Raw genomic sequence first — 19,821 nt, 5'->3', positions numbered from 1 at the left:
ATAATTTATAATGAATTCTTGAATCACCTACAGTGAACTTTTCATAGCACAATTTACTGGTTGTGAAGGTTGTTTGAAGTAGTTGTATCTACACATTCATATTCAGAAGAATGAGATGATTGCATGGACCTCAAAGGCAGTTAATCTCTGCTTGCCCTTTTCAGCTTGCTAGATTTTGTGTTTGTTGCTACCTGAAGCCGCAAATATATATATATATACGTAAATATATACCTATATATATATACCCATATATATATATATACCTATATATACTTATATATAGCATATATAAGTATATATAGGTAATATATGTATTTATATACATATTTATAAATTCTCTGTCTATATAAAATCCTCTGCCTATATAAAATCAGAAATCAGGAGTTTGATTTTCCCAGGTGTCATATTCCATTCTGAACCACTAAAAAATTTACCATCCTAGTTATCATTTATTTTATCCCAGCATCCCTTCAAAACCATAAATTGCTCTGAGATGCCAGAGCAATTTTATTTAGCCTTAAAACGCTTCAAAAGTTTCTCTATCTTTTCTTCCCCTATGATTGTTTAGTTTTAATTGCCCTCAAGAATGATCTGAGCAGAGAAGGCAGGGGAATGCTTATCTAGCAGTTCACTAGCAGCATTAAAGGTTTTAGTGGTGCTAGATAAACATGACAGGCAATTATTAAAGGTTGTTACACATTAGGAAATAAAAATGGAATGCTGAGCAATATACTCTTTTGCTGTTTTATCTTTATCTCTGTCCCTAATTTGGATCTTTTACCAGTTTAATAGACTGCATTTTATTTGAAGAGGTTTTGTGGAGTACACTATTTTTTATTTTTTTAATTTATGATAAAGGTGATGAACAGGGAGGTTACAATTACCTAAGTAAGGTAATAAGTACATTTTTACCCTCATTTTCTCCTACTTACCACTCCCTACTCCACCCCGCTCACCAGTTGTAAAGTTCAATTCCAACATAATGTGAGTATCATTGTTGCATTAGTTCATCCTTTGTCCTGCTGTTTTGTGATTCCTTTTCCCTTCCATGGATCACATAAACTTATGTATAAGACAAAGAATACAGAAAATTAAAACAGAAATAAAAAAGGAAATAACTACATACAGGACATAATAAGAAACTCTTGTTTCCAATTCTCGTGGTTCATATTGATGTGCTTCATTATATATGGTCCTATGCACTTAGCAATTTGGCTATTGTGATCCCCTGCTAAGAATACCATAAACATGTTCTAGTTATTACAAATGAGGGAAAGCATGATACTTGTATTTCCTTGGGCCTGGCTTGCTTTGCTTGATATAATTTCCCCAGGTCTTTCCATTCCCTTAGGAATGGGACAATGTCCATTCTTTCTGATGGAAGCATAGGCCAATAGACACATGAAGAAATTCTCAACATTTCTGACCATAAAAGAAATTCAAGGGGCTGGAAAGGTGGCTCAGTGAGCACTTGTCTTGCATGCATGAGGCCTTGGGTTCGATTCCTCAGCACCACATAAGCAAAAAGAAAAAAGCCGGAAGTAGCACTGTGGCTCAAGTGGTAGAGCGCTAGCCTTCAGCTGAAGAGCTGAGGACAGCGCCCAAGCCCAGAGTTCAGGCCCCACAATGGGACCCAAAATAAAGAAAAAGAAATTCAAATCAAAGTAATACGTTACCCTAGTTAGAATGGCTATTATCAAGAAATCTAATAAGAACAGATGCTGGAGGGGATGTGACCAAAAGGGAATGCTATTACACTGTTGCTCCTCAGAAGACTAAATATAGAGCTCCCTTGTGACCTGGCAATCCCATTTCTGGGAATTTATCCAAATAACCACAAACAAAGCCATATTAAAGCTACCAGCACAACCATGTTCACTGCAGCATTATTTGCCATAGCTAAGATATGGAACCAACCCAGATACCCCTCAGTAGATGAATGGATCAAGAAAGTGTGTTACATATACACGATGGACTTCTATGCTTCCATTAGAAAGAATGGCATTGCTCCACTCGGAAGGAAATGGAATATGCTATTGAAAAATCAGACATATGAAAGTTTTATACCTTTCCTTCAGTAATACATTGTCAAAAGCTACATGCAGAAGAATGAAATTGGACCACTACATTTTATCAATTCCCAAGAAAGATAACCTCAAGTGAGATATACCTCAATTAAAAATTAAAATAATGAAACTTTTAGGGGAAAACTAAGATATAAAACTTTTGCAATCTTGTATTAGGTCAGGGTTTCCTAGATATTATACCAAACTACAAACAACCAAAGAACAAGCAAATTCAATCTTATCAACATTTCAACTTTCTGTGTTCTTGAAATAACACTTAAAAATAACCAATGACAAGTTTCACATCATATTGCTGATGAGTATGAAATGATAGTAAAATGATATAACAACTTTGGGGAATAATTTATATTACATATGACTGAGCTATTTCATGCCCAGGTATGTATTCTAGAGAATTATATGTTTCTCTCTACACAGAATTATAAACAAATACTGATAGCACTCACAATAGATGTAATGGGAAAACAACTGAAATGTCTATTAACCAGATGAATGCAAAGCACAAAATCTGGTCCATCCATGTAATGGAACATTGCACAGTCATAAAAGGATGAAGTAATGTACATGCTACAACAAAGATGAACTTTGAAAACATCAAGTAAAAAAAAATCCTTGTGGAACAGTTGGTTTGATTTAATTTATATGAAATGGCTAGAATAGGCAATTTAGTAAGGACAGGAAGTCAACTCTTTGGTTGGAATAGGATGAAGAAGTTCAAAACATATATTGACTACCATTAAGTACAGGATTTAGTTCAGGTTCTAGGAGCTTGTCCCTAAAACCTTAGTAGGCCTAGGTTGAGAAGGTGGTGCTAGAGGGACAAAATAATCAGAAAGGCTCATCAGACCCTTTCTCAACAAATATCTCGATGAGGTGATATGTGCCTATCATTCTACCCACACAGGAAGGCTGACATAGGCAGTTGTGCCCAGACAAATGCCTGTGTCCAAAACCCTATCTCAAAATTAAGCAGCAAAAGGCAGGGGTGGAGACTAATAACTAAGAGCACCTGCCTGGCCAATGTGAGGACTTGAAGTGAACCTCCAGTATTTCCAAAACTGATGATGATGGTGGTGATGATGATGATGATGATGATGATGATGATGATACAAGACTTCTTTAGGGGATGATTAAAGTGGTCTAAAATTGGATGGGGGAGTAAGAATCTTACAAGTCAACAAATACCTTGAAAAAAATTAAGCTTCCTCTTCTGGTATTTAAATTGTATCCTCACTTAAAAAAAAACCCTTATCAGGAGTTCCATAGTAAAGTTGTTTCTATTATCATCATTTTCAAAATCAAGTTTTTGCCATTATCTAAAATACTCAGACAACAGCTGGCTTGTGTCAGGAATAATAATCTGTCCCTACAATTAAGTGTTCATGGGAAGAAAAACTAGGCATTTGAATCTTGAGCAGAGGAATTTTTTCCACTTTTTTCTTGAGAACACTAAGTGTAATTTGATGTTCTGACATGCCAGGGTGATAATGAAGGACTAATTTTATGGAAGTACTGGACTAGAACTCATAATACTGTGTGATTCTGGCCTTGTCAGTTACTCCTCTGCATATTTTTAAAAAATCTGGCCACTAAATGTCTATACCTACCACATACATTTAGAAGAGTTTGAAAGGAGCCAGGTACTGGCGGGTCATGCCTACCTAGTCAGAAGGCTGAGATCCGAGGATCATGGTTTGAAGCCAGCCCAGACAAGAAAGCCCATGAGGCTCTTATCTCCAATAAACTATTCAGAAAAAGCCACAAGTGGTGCGGTGGCTTAGTGGTAGAACACTAGCCTTAAGCCAAAAAACTCAGGGACAGTGCCCAGTCCCAGAGTTCAAGCCCCAGGACTGGCAAACAAAATGAGAGAGAGAAGGGAGAGAGGGAGAGAGAGAGAGAGAGAGAGAGATTCAAAGAAACCAAATGAATACAAGATGTAAAGTTGTTATGAAACTCTCAATGCTGTAGAAATGTGAGCCGTTATTTACTTAACATCTTTCATTTTTCTTCTTCAGACGATTTTCAATGATGGGGAGACATAAGGTGCTAAGTTAAATGACTTCCTTTGGATATTGATTGAAAGGGACTGGATTTTCTTCTTGAGGAAGAATGTCACATGGACTTAAAAACCTGCCCCTTTATGACATTGCCAGATAGGGTTTTACAGAAAGCTGTTGTAATGTTTTAACATACCATTCTGACAGCATGAAAACGATACAGCAGCAGACAGGTGATTGTCAGTTAAACAAGAGCTGTCAAAAAGTCAGAAACATTGAAATATAGTGGGCATGAATCCTAAGCGGCTCATATGGCAATATTCAGCTGTGATTTTACCCAACTTGCTTTATGTATGTGTCATTTTCCCGCAGTATTTAGTTTGAGCCCTGGATAATGGAGACTTGTCTGGAGTCACCTGTTTGTTGTGCAGTCGAACGTGGACCCTCTAAATGAGCTGGGATGGTGGGTGGGAATGAGAGAGTGACATGTGGAGGGGATTCTTCTTGTCCCTTTGTCCTCCACCCAGGGTACATCGAAGAGGCCTGCATTATCCCTTGTCCCTCAGACTGCAAGCTCAGTGAGTGGTCCAACTGGTCCCGCTGCAGTAAGTCCTGTGGAAGTGGCGTGAAGGTTCGCTCCAAGTGGCTGCGAGAAAAGCCTTATAATGGAGGAAGGCCCTGCCCCAAACTGGACCATGTTAACCAGGTACTTCCTTGCCCCTGAGTGTGGCAGCATATTGTATAGGTTCATGATAGGCTGTTATTTCTCCAAAATGATAAAAGAGTAAATTAGAAATTTGATTCATTTTATCTTCAGAATACCTAATAAACTATTGGTACCCTATTAAAATCCCAAGTGAGATGTAGTACCTCTGAATTGTCTGGAGATTCAGTATCTTTCATCAATATGAATTTAATTCAGTACAGTGAAAAATGACACTTATTTTTGAAATAATGTCAAAATGTTTAATGTCATCAAATTGCATATGGCTTGATAAGAGAGTGTTTTTCTTTTTAATGTTTCTTTTTAAATTATCGTTAAGTGGTTGTACAAAGAATCTCAACTCAACATTTAGTTTAAATGTGCAATGCATGTTTTTGTGTGTGTGCCAGTCCTGGGACTTGAGCTCAAGGCCTGAACCCTGTCCCTGAGCTTTTATGCCTAAGACTATTTCTCCATAGCTCCACTTCTGGCTTTTGGAGATAAGAATCTCACAGACTTCCTTGCCTAAGCTAGCTTCAAACTGTGATCACCAGGTCTCAGCTTCTTGATTAGCCAGGATTATAAGCATGAGCTGCCAGTGCCTAACCCGTACAATGCATCTAGATCGATGTCACCACTTTTACCATTCTCCTGAGTGTATATTTCTTATAGCTTCCACAGACTCTCAGAAAAGACATCACAGTTGCTAATTACTGAAATAAAAGCCAAAGAAAGTATATGGGTGTCTCAAATAGGGCAGGGCAAAGGATTCTATGTATTCATTTAAATGTGCTTGAAGTGAAATGCATTGAAGCCATGGACATACAAAGAGGTATTAAAACTACTGTGTTTTGAGTGTGAACAGTTCCACACTGGCCTTCATCAGTTCTGTATGGAAAATTATTATAGTTTGGATGCATACTTTATTAGTTTCTCTAATAGCTATTTCTCTCCTACTGGAGCTAAAAAAAATAAAAACCTATCAATTATCATGTTTGACATGCATGTGGCTGAATGGAGAATGAATTTCATATAATACATGAAGTTGGTAAGTTGTATGATTCAGAGTTTACATGTGTAGAGATGCTTCTTACATAAATAGATGGAATGGGTTTTTTTTTTTATGTGTGTGTGTGCAGGTCCTGGGTCTTGAACTCAGGGCCTCAGTGCTGCCCTGACCTTTTTTGCTCAAGGCTAGCACTCTACCACATGAGCCACAGCTTCATGTCTGGCTTTCTGATGGTAAATTGGAAATAAGAGTTCCAAAGACTTCTCTGCCTGGGCTGGCTTCAAACAATGATGCTCAGATCTCAGCCTTCTGAGGCTAGAATTATAGGCATGTGCCACCAGAGCCAGTCCATAGATGGAAATTTTAATCTCCAAGTTCGCTGTTCACTACTTTATATGCCTTTGCTTCCTGAATTAAGCAAAATTTGTTGTCAGAAAAAACTAATGAGTAAAGGGAGGATGCAAACAATTTCTAATTAATTTGCATAGGAAGTCTTTAAGGAATGGTGAATTTTACCCCAAGTTGCTCAATATATCCTTGACTCAACTGTGACTAATAGTATATACCCCAATGCTGCCACCTGCTGGCAACCAAGTTCCTCTCACAATGTGCATTTTGCATTTTTACATTTCCCAAAGTTGAAAATCAATTCCACCATTCTAACTGCATGTATGCAAAACAGAATATCTGAGCAGAAGTGTTTAAATTGCAAAAGGGTGCTTCTTTATAAGTTTTGAAACTTTCAGTTTGCAAAGAAAAAATTAAATTAAATAAATAATGATATGCTATCTTAAAATAGAGAACTTCTACATGTACAAATACTAAATTTTGCTTTAGCGAGCAGGTGTGTGCACATGCATAACTCCTCAGGAAATTAAAATAAGCTAGGCTTGCCTCCAGTTTTTAATCAGTGCATTCCTAAAGGTTTAAGACCTTATGCAACGTTGTCTTTGCTCTGAAAACTCTGCAGCTAAAACTATTTCACTGTCACTTCCCACCTACTACAACCCAGTGCAGAATTTTCTAGAGATGTAGATACTTGTTCTTACCTTCTGAAGAAATATCAAAAGTTTAACAACGGAAAATTCAAAACTAAAACAATAAATAATCAATTTTCTGAGCATTTGTTTTTAGCATAAATGTTTCATATAAAACCAGAAATGTCTAGAGACTTACATATTAGTAAACTATTTAAGAAAGATAAAGAATATGCTGTTTTTGTTAATATTGTTCAACTCTAAGTGAAATAGATATTTATTACAATTATACATTCTTCAATAAAATGTACTCCATTGACCTTTGGCAATGGTTTCTGAGGCACCATTTTTCCAGTTGAAGAAAATCCTCAAATCCTTTCCCATCAGACAGATGGATTGATTGATAAAAATGAATCAATGGATAGGTAGATCAATAGGAAGTCAGATCAATGTATAAATATTCCATTTACTATCTGGATCATGGTTAGTTCCAATCATATATTAAGGTATTTCAAAATGCCCTAAGTTTTTTGGGTTTTCTTCACCCTGACCATTCAATCCTGTGCAATTGTAGTGTTAGATTTTTTTCTCTTAAAAGTTTTAATCTTTTGTGAAAACTATGCTTTCATAAACAGATAGTTGTTGTAACTTAGAACACGAAGCCTTCTCATACTGATGCTCCACATGCCTTTGTTTCCCTCCCTTTCCTGCATTCCCGTTAATCACCATGCCAGGCACAGGTAAGAATTCTTTTGCTTTTCCTTGAGGTGGGGGCGCCGGGCTCAAATGATATTTAATCATTTCTAATATTGCAAGAAAAGGGCTTTTCTCCTCAATTCCTTAAGGCAAAACATAATTGAAAACATATAAAATAGCAGTATGATGGGAACAGCATTTAATTAAGAATAGCACGCCCCTCTATGTCCAAGATGGAGATGATAGATAAAACTGGTGAATTCATTTATGGAAAGTGGAAAACCTTATTTAAGTGTTATTCTTAGATTATATATCTATGGCATAGCTTTTCCTATCCCTGATGCCTTCTACCTCATGACAAAGACCCTCAGTGTGTCTCTGAAGTTTCTTGTGGTACTGGGTAGATATTTTTCCTAGCAAGGTGTCACTATTATCTGTTGACCATATAAGTATCCCAAAGAGAGAAATGTCTCCTCAGAGGAGGATCACTGTAAATTTAGGTAGAATGGATAACTCATGCTAAGTTGGTAGATTTGTTTTACTCGGTGATAATTCTCCATCTTCATACAATAATTTTTTTTTAGAAAATCCAAATATACAACAATGTATTTATTTTTTGTTGTCTTTTTTTGTTTTACTGGAAGAAGATTTCATATTTTCCACTAAAAAGTGGTTTTTGCCTGTAGTGATTCCCATTTTCGTTAAAACATAGTTATTCCTGTTTCCTGACTAATATCAAGACCTTAGGAGATGGAATGTCACTTTGACAGGGCAATGTTACCCTTTACTAGTGCTCTCATTCTGTTGTGTGCTTGCTAAAGACAGAGGACAGATGCTTGTGAGAAGGTAAATTAAATAGATAGGTTTGGTTAGGTAGCCAATGAAGAGAACACCACTCGGTATTCAGGCAGGAAGAGAAGTTTATTGTATTACCAAACTGCTGCCCTGCCATGCATGGTGGAGAAGTGCAGGGGGTGAAGGGTGAGCCGAGATCCTGCCTGGGTTTAAGTAGGGAAGGGGTAGGAGAAGGTGTGGCCAGGTGAGCAAAGGTGTGGTCACACCAGACGGGGATGTGACCTCAAGGCCTGCAACCCTCCCCCGGTCGGATGGGAAGCAAGGCTTGGGGGGGGGGGGGGAGCCGGGAGGCCCAGGATGTGACCTTAGAGGAGGGGGAGGTGACTGCTTCCAGATGTGCCAGTTACCTAGGCAAGGCGGGTACTGGGTGGAGACTTATACAGGAGGTGGGGGGGCCAAGGCCTACATGGCCCAGGGCAGACCTTATACCAGTGAACAGAAAATGGGTGGGTGAAGGGTTCTCTGGATTGATTTGTATTCATTCCAACATAGATTAAAATGGAATCCATCCCAGTATTAAGTCCAGTAACTCTCCCTCAGTATTCCCCTTGTCCAGGACTTGTAGGATGGTATTTAACCAAAGACAGTTCTAGTACCCAAATGTATACGTGCCTCCTGGGACAAGAGCTACAACATCTTATTCCAACAGTGCATATTTTTCATGCAGACTTGGGATAGGTCCTCTTGACTTAGGTTTGCAACCCACTAAAATTACACAGATGCACAGTTTCAGAGGGCTTCCTAAATCTCTGCTTCCTAGAATTCGTTATATAACATGCTATAGGGTGGGTGTGCATGATGAGAAAAATAGCTGGACTTGTCGTCGATTATGAACATATTTTAGAAGGTATTTTCCCTTAATAGCTGTGTCACCTGGCTGCAGCAGATTATGGTACATTTATTTCCTGTAGTTACTTATTTGTAATCATTGAGAAAATAGCATAGTGGCTTCCTTGTTCTGAAATCCCTAAAACTGATCGTAACACCACCCACATGGAACTGAAAGCCTTCATGAATAGGATCACTCAATTTGTATTGTTCCATGTGGCCCTTACAGCTTGTGTGTGCTGTGAGACCAATCTCAGACCTTGCTTTCAATGATGGAGGACTAGTTTCAATGAGGAAGACGCAAGAGGAGAAAGATTAGATAAGTAGACAGAGAAAAAGAGAATCACCATCTTCCCCCCTTCTCAAAGATACTGGGAAATCAAGATAACAGCTTTGGTGATGGCAGAGCCCCAGATGGCCACAGCAGGGGACGGTCACCCTTCCCTCTAAAGTGGCTGAAGACAAGAACCCACAGATGCCAGAGCTTCTGGACTATCAAAGAGCAATCCATAGACCAATGTCAAGTTGGGACCCCAATGCTCACTCCTCCTCCTCCTCCTCCCCCTCCTCCTCCCCCTCCTCCTCCTCCTCCTCCTCCTCCTCCTCCTCCTCCTCCTCCTCCTCCTCCTCCTCCTCCTCCTCCTCCTCCTCCTCCTCCTCCTCCTCCTCCTCCTTCCCCTCCTTCTCCTCCTCCTTCCCCTCCTTTTCCTCCTCCTTCCCCTCCTCCTCCTCCTCCTCCTCCTCCTCCTCCTCCTCCTTCTCCTCCTTTTCCTCCTCCTTCTCCTCCTTCTCCTCCTTTTCCTCCTCCTTCCCCTCCTCCTTCTCCTCCTTTTCCTCCTCCTCCTCCTCCTCCTCCTCCTCCTCCTCCTCCTCCTCCTCCTCCTCCTCCTCCTCCTCCTCCTCCTCCTCCTCCTCCTCCTTCCCCTCCTCCTCCTCCTCTTCCTCCTCCTTCCCCTCCTTCTCCTTGTCCTCCCCCTCTTCATCCTTGTCTAGGACGTCATATGGCATGAGGCAGCTCTCCAGACAACAGCTAGGTTCAAGGCTTATACCAACCTGCCAATAACTAAGAGGCTTTTCTTCAGTTTCCCCTGTTGCCTTACTTTCAAATAACCTTTGTTTCTGCTCCAGTTTCTCCTGCCCTGTAATTCTTCTGTTGGTGGAGAGAAAAAAAAAATCCAAGAACACTACATGATATCATTAGAATGAGAACATTTCATTTTATTTGTTTTTTTTTTCTGTAGGAAAGACAAAACTGTGCAAATTTTCATTATAATATGGCAAACAGGCTGAATTATACTTATTTGAAGAACAGTTCCAAATTTAAATTTTTCATTTTATATTATTCATTTATTTTTGCAATCTCCATTCACTGCCTAATGTATGAGCACTCCTGACTGTTAAAGGCATACAAAACTGTGAACACAAGAGACGGCAGAGGGTTCATAAAACTGTAACACAGTACAGTAAGGGTCAATACAGCAAAGCATGTATCTGATCTGGTCCAGTGACTCAGATCTATACTGACAACATAATAGCAGAACAAAAGAATGTGTGACACAGTCGGCTCCATTAGAATCCTCCCCAAGTTATTTCTGTTCCTTTGTGGGGTCCTTTTCTTGTCCAGGTAAAGAATTAAGAGACCAAGAAGTGAAGTACAGCAAAGTACCAAGTTTATTAAAAGCAAACGTAGAGTATAGACTCCCCAAACTCAGGAATCCAATGGAATCCCCCAGAAAAGTGGCCTTTATGCTTTATTAGTTCTGTTCCTACCCTTCTCCCAGACAGGATTGGTCAGTGAGGGGCCACAGACTTGGCCCTCATTGGTCTCTGCCACTGAGCAGCAACACAGAAGTAAGTCTGATTGAGATTTTTGAGTGGGGAACCCAAGCATTATAGGAAGAAGCATCGTTTTGAGCAAGAGCCCAAAGCATTAGAGGAACAAGAAACACCACGATGGGCCATGTGTTGTCTGCCACACGTTAGGTCTGCCATTTTCTATCCCTTTCTAGCTAATGGTTGCCCTGTATCCCCCTCAAGAAGAGGAATGAAAGTAGACTGGCAATGTGATCATGGTGGTGATGGGGCAGGCCCTATTCGCCTCCCTGGAATTCCCTGCGATCGCAGAACCTTGTGTGTTGCAGGTGTATGAGGTTGTCCCGTGCCACAGTGACTGCAACCAGTACATATGGGTCTCAGAGCCATGGAGCGTCTGCAAAGTGACCTACGTGAATATGCGGGAAAACTGCGGCGAAGGCGTGCAAACCCGGAAAGTGAGGTACGGCCTACACTACTTGCACAGAAACAAGAAGCACAACCATTTACCTGTGTCACGCGAGTATTCGCTCCTCATTCTCCCAAGTCAAATTGTCTTTAGCTTTGTTCTTACAGAATCTGGGTTGAAAGAAAACTCTGGAAGGATCTGTTGCAAGCTGCAATTTGCCACATTCTGGTTTGCTAACTTAAAGAAGTCTCACTTTATACTCCTAAAAAGATGGAAAAACGGGATGGGAAGGTGACTCAGTGGTAGAGTGCTTGCCTTGCATGCATGAGGCCCTGGGTTCGATTCCTCAGTATCACATAAGCAGAAAAAGACCAGAAGTGAAGCTGTGGCTCAAGTAGTAGAGTGCTAGCCTTGAGCTGAAGAGCTGAGGGGCAGCACCCAGGCCCAGAGTTCAAGCCCCACAACCAACAAAAAAAAAAAAAGAAGGAAAAACATATTGAAAAAAAGCTGCCAAGTTTCAGCCCCTACAATTATTCTCTCTCTCTTAGTTATTTTTATTTTTGAGGTTTCATTATTGTTATTGTTGTTATTATTATTATTACTAAGAGTTGCCCAAGAGGTTTTCAATTCCATGTCAGCTTATGAGTACTGTGCACTTTGATAAATGTCACGCTTTCTATCATTTTCCCCATTTTTCCACCCTCTTACCACTGTTTTCTTAATGGTCAAATATATTTTCAAGTGTATAATAACTGCCTAGCAAGCACAAGACTGTGAGAGTTCAAATCACAATATAACAATTTTTTTAAAAACTTGTTTTTATACCAAACTGGCTAATTTTAAAATATTCACATCACACTCAAGAAGTCTTCCTTGAACCCCTGTCTGGATATGCCATCGAATTTTAATTCTTCTATCATTGTCCTATAGAATAGCCCAGAGTGGCTATTTTAAGCTAATTAAAATTAAAATTTAAAATTCATGTTCTTATTTACACTATCTGTTCTTTTAAGTGCTCCCTAACCATATGAAACTATCTTTGCTGATAGATAGCATGGATATAGAATATTGAAGTCATCAGAGAAAGTTTCTGGAGAACCCATAAGCCCCTCACTATGTCAGAAAGCCCAATTTACACCCTGCTACCTTCATGGAACCCATGTATTGCTAAAGACACAGAAATTCACTAATGCTTCACATAAACTGGTACTCACTACTTTTTCTACACAAAGACCCTCAAGGATTCCAGAACCCACTATTAAAGAAATGTATGGACCTAATCATTTCCTTCTCATATGTTACTTAATTAAAAACGCCCATATAATGAGAAGACAAGTTACACTTTAAATCCACCTTCTGTCAACGTTGCATTGTATCTCCTCTCTAACATGTATAAGTCTGCAGTTCTAACCTCACTTTCCAGGAATTTAAGGTTGGTATTTTTTAAGAGTTTCAATAGCAAAGTAGAATAAAATGATATTGATATCATAAAACTTTTGCATATAAATCTATAGGTAATTTTGTTTCTAATCACTTTTTTCAAAAGCTAAGGTTGAAGGCTTGCCTCAGATGTTAGAGTGCTAGCCAGTGAGTGAAAAGGGTCAGGACCAACTTTGAGTCCCACTCATGGACCTAAAACAAACAAATAAAACAATAAGCTCACCTGAAATCTCCATTTACTGTTCTCTAAAGAATTTAATAAAGATGGGGATGAAAAAAGGGTTGAAAGGTAATAACCAAAAAGAAAAACAGGGAAAGATGGAGATTCTACCTTCTAATATTATCTTTCCAAATTAAAAAAATTCTCAAAACTTGAAAATAGTTACATTAAGACTTCAATTCCATTGGTTGTTTAATTAGTAAAAACAAAATTATACAGAATTACTATTTTTTCCAACTTTCCCTTTATCTGTATGAATGTTGCTGCTTTTTACTTTGTAATTAGGTATTCACAGCCTGTGCTAACACAACTCAAAACAAAGTAACATTTCAGATCACTTATTTAACCAACATGTTTGGTGCAGGTAGAAAAAAGGAGAAGGTCAGTATTGACTGTGATCTCTGATCCTGTAATAATGTTCTTGTTTGTTGCTGATTAAGACTATACCTCTCTAACTTTATCCTCTGCCAATTGAGGTCAGGATATCCTGCTAAAATGCAAATGTGAGGTGGCATTCAGGATAGATGAGTTTATAAAGGAGCAGGTTTAAATTTATCTAATGACACAGCATATCAAAGAGTGGGTGGTAGATGTGGCTTGCCCTAGTGAGAGAGGGTATTTCTTCCTCTTCCATCACTGTGATAGACTTGAATCCAGGACCTTCAATATGCTAGACAAGGGAATAGTATTTTCCCCCAATGGCATTTTTTAAGAGAAATTGCTAGTCCATAACAATAATAAACAAATTTAATTACTGTTTCTAATAGCCACAGAGACAATTACCACTTACCATAACACTTGTGACAGGTTTCTGGCCCTACCCTTAACTTTAAGTTGGTCCTACACCATGTATTTGTAATATAGCTCTGCTTTCTTCTATTATTATCCTTGATCCTTGAAAGAAATCAAGGCCAAGAATTTGAAGGAAAAAATGGATTTAGAAAGCCTACCTTTGGGCTCAAAATTTAATCCAAATATCTATTGTGTAGTCAAGGGTAATAAAAATTTGTTGTTCCCAAATGAAATGAATAAAAACTCTTTATAGGTAGAATTTGCTTCTATTTTATGAAGATTTACGTTTGAAAATAGTTTTGAAACTAGGTTCTGTCAAGAATGATTGTCTCTGAATGGTAGAATTGCATGTTTTTAATCTTCTCATTTGATTTTTTTCTTAAATTAATATATAACTTCTAAAATAGAAAGTTAATGCTAGAAAAAAAAGCCATTCAAAATGAAGTTTTATGTACATGACAATTTAATAGAGTACTGTGCAACTGTTCTTAACTTGGATCAATAGGCAATTTTACAAGTTAATCCTTGTGCAGTTGTATCAGTATCTACTCTGAATGAGATCTTAGCATCAAATGCAACTTTGGGTATGAAAATCCCTTGTCTGGCCATGTCTCTACAAGCTACTGTCAAATAATATTTAAATGCTGCTAATAAAACCACAATATCCTTTGTACAATGATTTAAAGATAAGTTATAAAAAGCATATTTTCCTGAGAAACTAAAATTCTCCAAGAGATTTTTTCATTTGCTTTTCAACAATGAAATCATACAAATATCTACCTTTACATGTTCTTTTGTGTATTTTCCCATGTATTTATTTAGTAAGCCAAAAATGAGGCGATAGATGTTTACATGGATTATTTTTCAGACTACAAACCAAATTCAAATGCAGCAAATCACCTTTTTCCATTTTTTTTTTGAGTGCATCCCACAGGAAACATGACATTTCTGTGAAATTTGCACCACTGTATAGAAATGTGATTCTTCAAAGAAGATCTGTAGAAATGCAGTCTCTGGGATTTTAGGAAAAGTTGTTCTGTAATTTCAGTCAGAGGAAGGTTGTCCTTCCAGCTCCCCTTTCATGTAACATTCTTTTTGAGCACATTCACTTGGACACTCTTTTCCAGATGATGTATGAAGGATAAGGGTTTTTCTTCTGTCATTAAATGCACTGAGAAATTAGTTTAACTGTGGTAAAATGGAAGCTGCATTAATTTGCTTCTTAAGTGATATATTTAGAGGCCTTTGTGATTGCTTATAGTAGAATAAAGTATAAAGCAAGGTTTGAATTTGTCTGCTAAAAACGAAAACGAATAATTAAATAAAAGCTCAAGATACAAGAAGATCCAAATAACCACACTTAGAGAAACTGTGCTGTTGTCATTGTCTTTTCACGTTTGGCTTTCTTTTCAAGTTAGTAGCAGAGAGGAGGCTAAAATTCCTTTTTAAATGACAGAAACAAAAAAGAAAAAGGGAAATGCATCCAATTATCTTTGAAAACATTTCATGAAACCTTTCATGTAGATTTTGCAGTGTGCTAGACTTTCATCTTGGATGAATCAGCTCCACTATTTTGTAAAGAAAAAAAATAGATTAGATGCCAAAATTGCAAACACTGGAATCTCTTTGAACCACTCCTCATTAGTTCCTGCCTCCCATATGGGTTGTAAAACACTTGCCTCTTTCAAAGACAGCTTATCCAAACTGCAGAGTACACAAATACATGCAGTGACTATCGCATTAAAATACCATGACCATGCACTGCACATATGTATTTTTCAAGTGTATAAAAGTACCAAATACTTGAGAAGGCAGAGATCCTTTCAGGACTTCACTACAGGAAAATAATATTTACTAGATACTATAATGTCTTAAGAAGAAATACCACCGGATGCTTGTGGCTCACACTTGTAATCCTATCCACTCAGGAGGCTGAGATCTCAGGATTGTGGATGAAAGTCCATGATACTCTTATCTCTAATTAACCACCAGAAAACCCAAAGTGGAGCTCAAAGTGTTAGAGCTCCAACCTTGAGCTAAAGAGCTCAGGAACAGTGCCTAGTCCCTGAATTCAAGTCCCATGACCAACAGAAGAAGGAGGAGAGGGAGGAGCTGATAGAGGCAGAGAAGGAGGAGAAGAAGGAAGAGGAGGAGGAGGAGAAGAAGGAAGAGGAGGAAGAAGAGGAGGAGGAGGAGGAGGAAAAAGAGGAGGAGGAGGAAAAAGAGGAGGAGCAGAAGGAGGGGGCAGGTGAGGGGGGCAGCCATAATTCTATTTGTACTGGCTCCTTCACTCTAGATATCTTTTCTTCTAGATGCATGCAGAATACACCAGATGGTCCTTCCGAACACGTGGAAGATTACTTCTGTGACCCTGAAGAGATGCCCCTGGGCTCTCGAGAGTGCAAATTACCTTGCCCTGAGGACTGTGTGATATCTGAATGGGGTCCCTGGACCCGATGTGTTTTGGTGAGCTTATTAACTATTTGTAATAGCCTCAATGTAAAAATCTATTCATGTGTGATGTTGACCAAAGCAAAGCATATTTTCTTGGCCTGCACGTTCTATAGATATGCTACACGAAGTCAGCAATGCCTCCTTTCACACTTAAAACAGCTTATCTTCTTGCAAGCTTCAGCATCTTCACAACCTACACTCCTAACCCAGCACACGATGCCTCCAGCTTGCCTTCCAAAACACAAAACTGCAGTAGGGCTAATGATTGCCTTGTGAGAACAAGGAAATAGAATGAAGCTCTGGCCAAGTGTTCTGTTCAATCCATTTAACTTAAGTGGCAGGAGTAATCTTGCGCATAGTGGGGTACTGGTGCAGGAGCATTAACACTGAAAAGCGTTTTGCTCCTGGGTAAGAAGCTGAGAATGGAAACTGTGCATCAATGCATCTCTTTCCACACCCTGACTCCGTCTTTTGGGGGTGGAAAACCAGCTGAGAGTTGCGAATCACACAAAGCTTCTAGGCTCCAATAGCAGTATGAGATCTACCATAAACTCCGGAAAGAGGTTCATTTGAAACAGCAATGTATACTTTTGATAGAAAATCGAGCTTGTCTTTGGACAACTTTGTCAAGCCGTGCACTTCAAAGCACAGTGGTACAAAGTGCACAGGAAAAAGGCATCTAATGTGAACTTAAATTTGTTGGAAATATAGTATTGGATAGTTTCATAGAAAAGTTTACAGAATATATTTTCCAAGGAGACATTGCTTTTTATCTCAGTGTTAATATTCTTAAAGATGCTGATTGGCAACTAAGTGATAGGGCAGGAGCAAAGCCATGCTGTGGGTAACTTGAATCCAGGTTAAAGTCAATGAAGGTTCAGTTTTTTCACAAGAGCATGCAGGGCGTTTCTAACTTAATTCCACAGCATTTGCTTTGAAGTTATGCCAAGTAGTTGGAAAACATTCTCTGGTGTCTGACTAAGGTCAAACATGAGAGGTTCTTATTGCCACAGATTCTGATGAAAAGATGCTATTTTTATAAATAAAAGTGATGAGCCTACGCTGCTTCTCAAACTCATTAGCAGAAATTCAAAAGCAAAACTCACTGAAATTATGTCCATTAGCTTCTGTTTCAAATGACTGGAATAATTGAGGCCGGGCACAGTGGCTCACACCTGTAATCCCAGCTATTACGGGGAAGGGAATACTACTACCTACTACTACTTTACTATCAGGGAGATGCTGGTTTGAGGACAGCTGGGGAAAAAATTATTGAGATACACTCTCAATTCATAAACTGGGATTAGTTGGGATTCGCGTTATTAGGAACTGTGTTAGTGCAGAGAATACGCTGGGATATAAGACGTAGGTCTCAATGTACTCAATGTACTGCAGAAAGGAACAAGATCCTGATATAATCCACAGTGTCAAAGAACCGTGGGTATTACAACAATAGTGCAGGAGAGATTTGGGGGAGGGAAGCGGGAGCAGTCATTATAGGTCTAAAATGTCCAAGGAAACTTGTCCCTAACTGCTTCTGTTTGGTTCTTGGAAACCAATTGTTTCCAGATGATTACTTATAGGATAATGGCAAAACAGTCTTTTTAGGTGTTACATCATGTTTGCATGCATTAGAAAATAAGTCATTAGGAAGTGGTACTGTGGCTCAAGTGGTAGAGCACTTGCCTTGAGCTAAAGAGCGCAGAGATAGCACGCAGGCCCAGAGTTCAAGCCCCATGACCAACAAAAAAACAAAAACAAAAACATGAAAATAAGTCACTAATGCATTGAGAATGATTTAAAGATACTCTGAGTTTTTTTTCTCAAGTCAGAGATTATTATGTCTGTTTGTAAATACATGTATATATCCATATATATGTATTCAACAATAATAAGCATGGATGATATATTCGTGATTGTGAGAGATGGTGTGTGTACTCTCATTGGAAACATAAATGTTTTGTATTGTGTAGCTAGATGGGTCATCAAAATCTCAGCTAACACTGTCATCTTATATTTGGCAAAACTGAAGGGTAATGAGGTTTCCTGACCTCTTCAAGTTACCCAGTGGCCCAGATGTTCTAACTCCTGTACCCATACTCTCCGTAATGACCTAGCTGATTCGTGCTGAGGTTGCTCATTTCTGAAGAGTGTACTGTTGTTCTTTGTCAGCCTTGCAATCAAAGCAATTTCCGGCAAAGGTCAGCTGATCCCATCAGACAACCTGCTGATGAGGGAAGAGCCTGCCCCAATGCTATTGAGAAGGAACCCTGTAATCTGAACAAAAACTGCTACCACTATGATTATAATGTAACAGGTATGTGGACCATCCTCTTGTGCATTTAAAAGCCAATCTCACATATGTTAGCTTTGAAGCATTGCTAGAAGCTGGGCCACCTCCATCTGTATATCCTTTGGACATGCAGAAACAGTTATCAAGTTACAGAAATATGAACCTATATTTTGCTGAACATCAAGATATGAAAAATAAAAATATCATGCAGACACTGGCTCTTAAAACAGATGAGGGATATTCTAGCTGATTTTGTGTAAGGCAACTTTCCACTTGGGAAAGGTGCAATTGAAGGAAATATTTTTACCACAGATAAAAATGTACTGAGAGATTGTCTTTCTTTTTCAGAATATACTAGGACAACAATTCTTGGGGTGTGAAAACAGTTAATAACCATGGTTCATTTGATATAAAATTGTTGGCAGTCTAAAATGCATGAGTACTTTTAAAAAATACTCAATATAATTACCCTTATATCCTAAAATTGATTTGATAACTTCCAGACACACAGATGAAGAAAATGTTTCATTGGTTCATGTGATTGGGTAAAACATCAAAGCTGACTTTGGATTTTTTCCCCAGTAATTTCCACACTGAAACAAGCTTGAGAAATTGGTTGAGGACATATGACAGTCATATTGGATTTTTGTTTCTTTTGAGTTTTTCTCTTCAATTTGCTTTCACGACACAAAGGAAATCAAAGTGTTCTGGGACATGCTGTGTTATCTTGCAGAAAAAGATAAAAAGAATACTTTTGCAAAAGACCTAAACCAAGAGAACCAAAAACATACGTCCAAAGTTATTTCTGAAGTGAATAAGTTTGTATTTTAAATATGGACAGTTAATGAAGTGCATCGATTTTTATCTAACTATACACAAAGAACCATTTTCAAAATTATATCCATTTTGCTACGGAGAGAGAATGCTGAAATTTTAAATCCTATTCTTATTAGGGAAAAAATGTTTTTTAATGACATTGATCCACAGGCCCAAACCATTTTTACAATTATCACCCAAAGACCAGCTATCAAGATTGTCAAGCACACATCTGCCTCGAAGAATAAACCCTGCAGCTATGTGCAGCCCCAGCAACTCCATTTGACTCCTGATATGTTCAAAGCTGGGTCCCATATGCTCTGTATGTGGGATGATTGATTGTGAGCTTAGAAAGCAGTTGCGAATTAAGTATGGGATTCAGGTCATCAACGTTCCATTTGAAATCTGTTTCATGCATATCCTTCTGTTCTGA

At 38.5% G+C, this 19,821-nt stretch overlaps 1 protein-coding gene across 1 annotated transcript in view; it reads left to right on the top strand.

The window, feature by feature from the left end:
• Positions 1–19,821, top strand: part of Thsd7a (thrombospondin type 1 domain containing 7A) — a 342,684-nt gene that overhangs the window by 305,526 nt on the left and 17,337 nt on the right. The window contains exons 14-18 of the mRNA XM_042696060.1: positions 4,612–4,790; positions 7,508–7,513; positions 11,294–11,427; positions 16,138–16,291; positions 18,452–18,596. Of these exons, the coding sequence (XP_042551994.1) occupies positions 4,612–4,790; positions 7,508–7,513; positions 11,294–11,427; positions 16,138–16,291; positions 18,452–18,596 (618 nt within the window). The remainder of the gene's footprint in view (positions 1–4,611; positions 4,791–7,507; positions 7,514–11,293; positions 11,428–16,137; positions 16,292–18,451; positions 18,597–19,821) is intronic.

This window comes from Dipodomys spectabilis, unplaced genomic scaffold (genome assembly GCF_019054845.1).
Source record: "Dipodomys spectabilis isolate Male_0828 unplaced genomic scaffold, ASM1905484v1 ptg000197l, whole genome shotgun sequence".
Classification (NCBI taxonomy): Eukaryota; Metazoa; Chordata; class Mammalia; order Rodentia; family Heteromyidae; genus Dipodomys; species Dipodomys spectabilis.
This window is presented reverse-complemented; position numbering and strand designations above follow the sequence as displayed.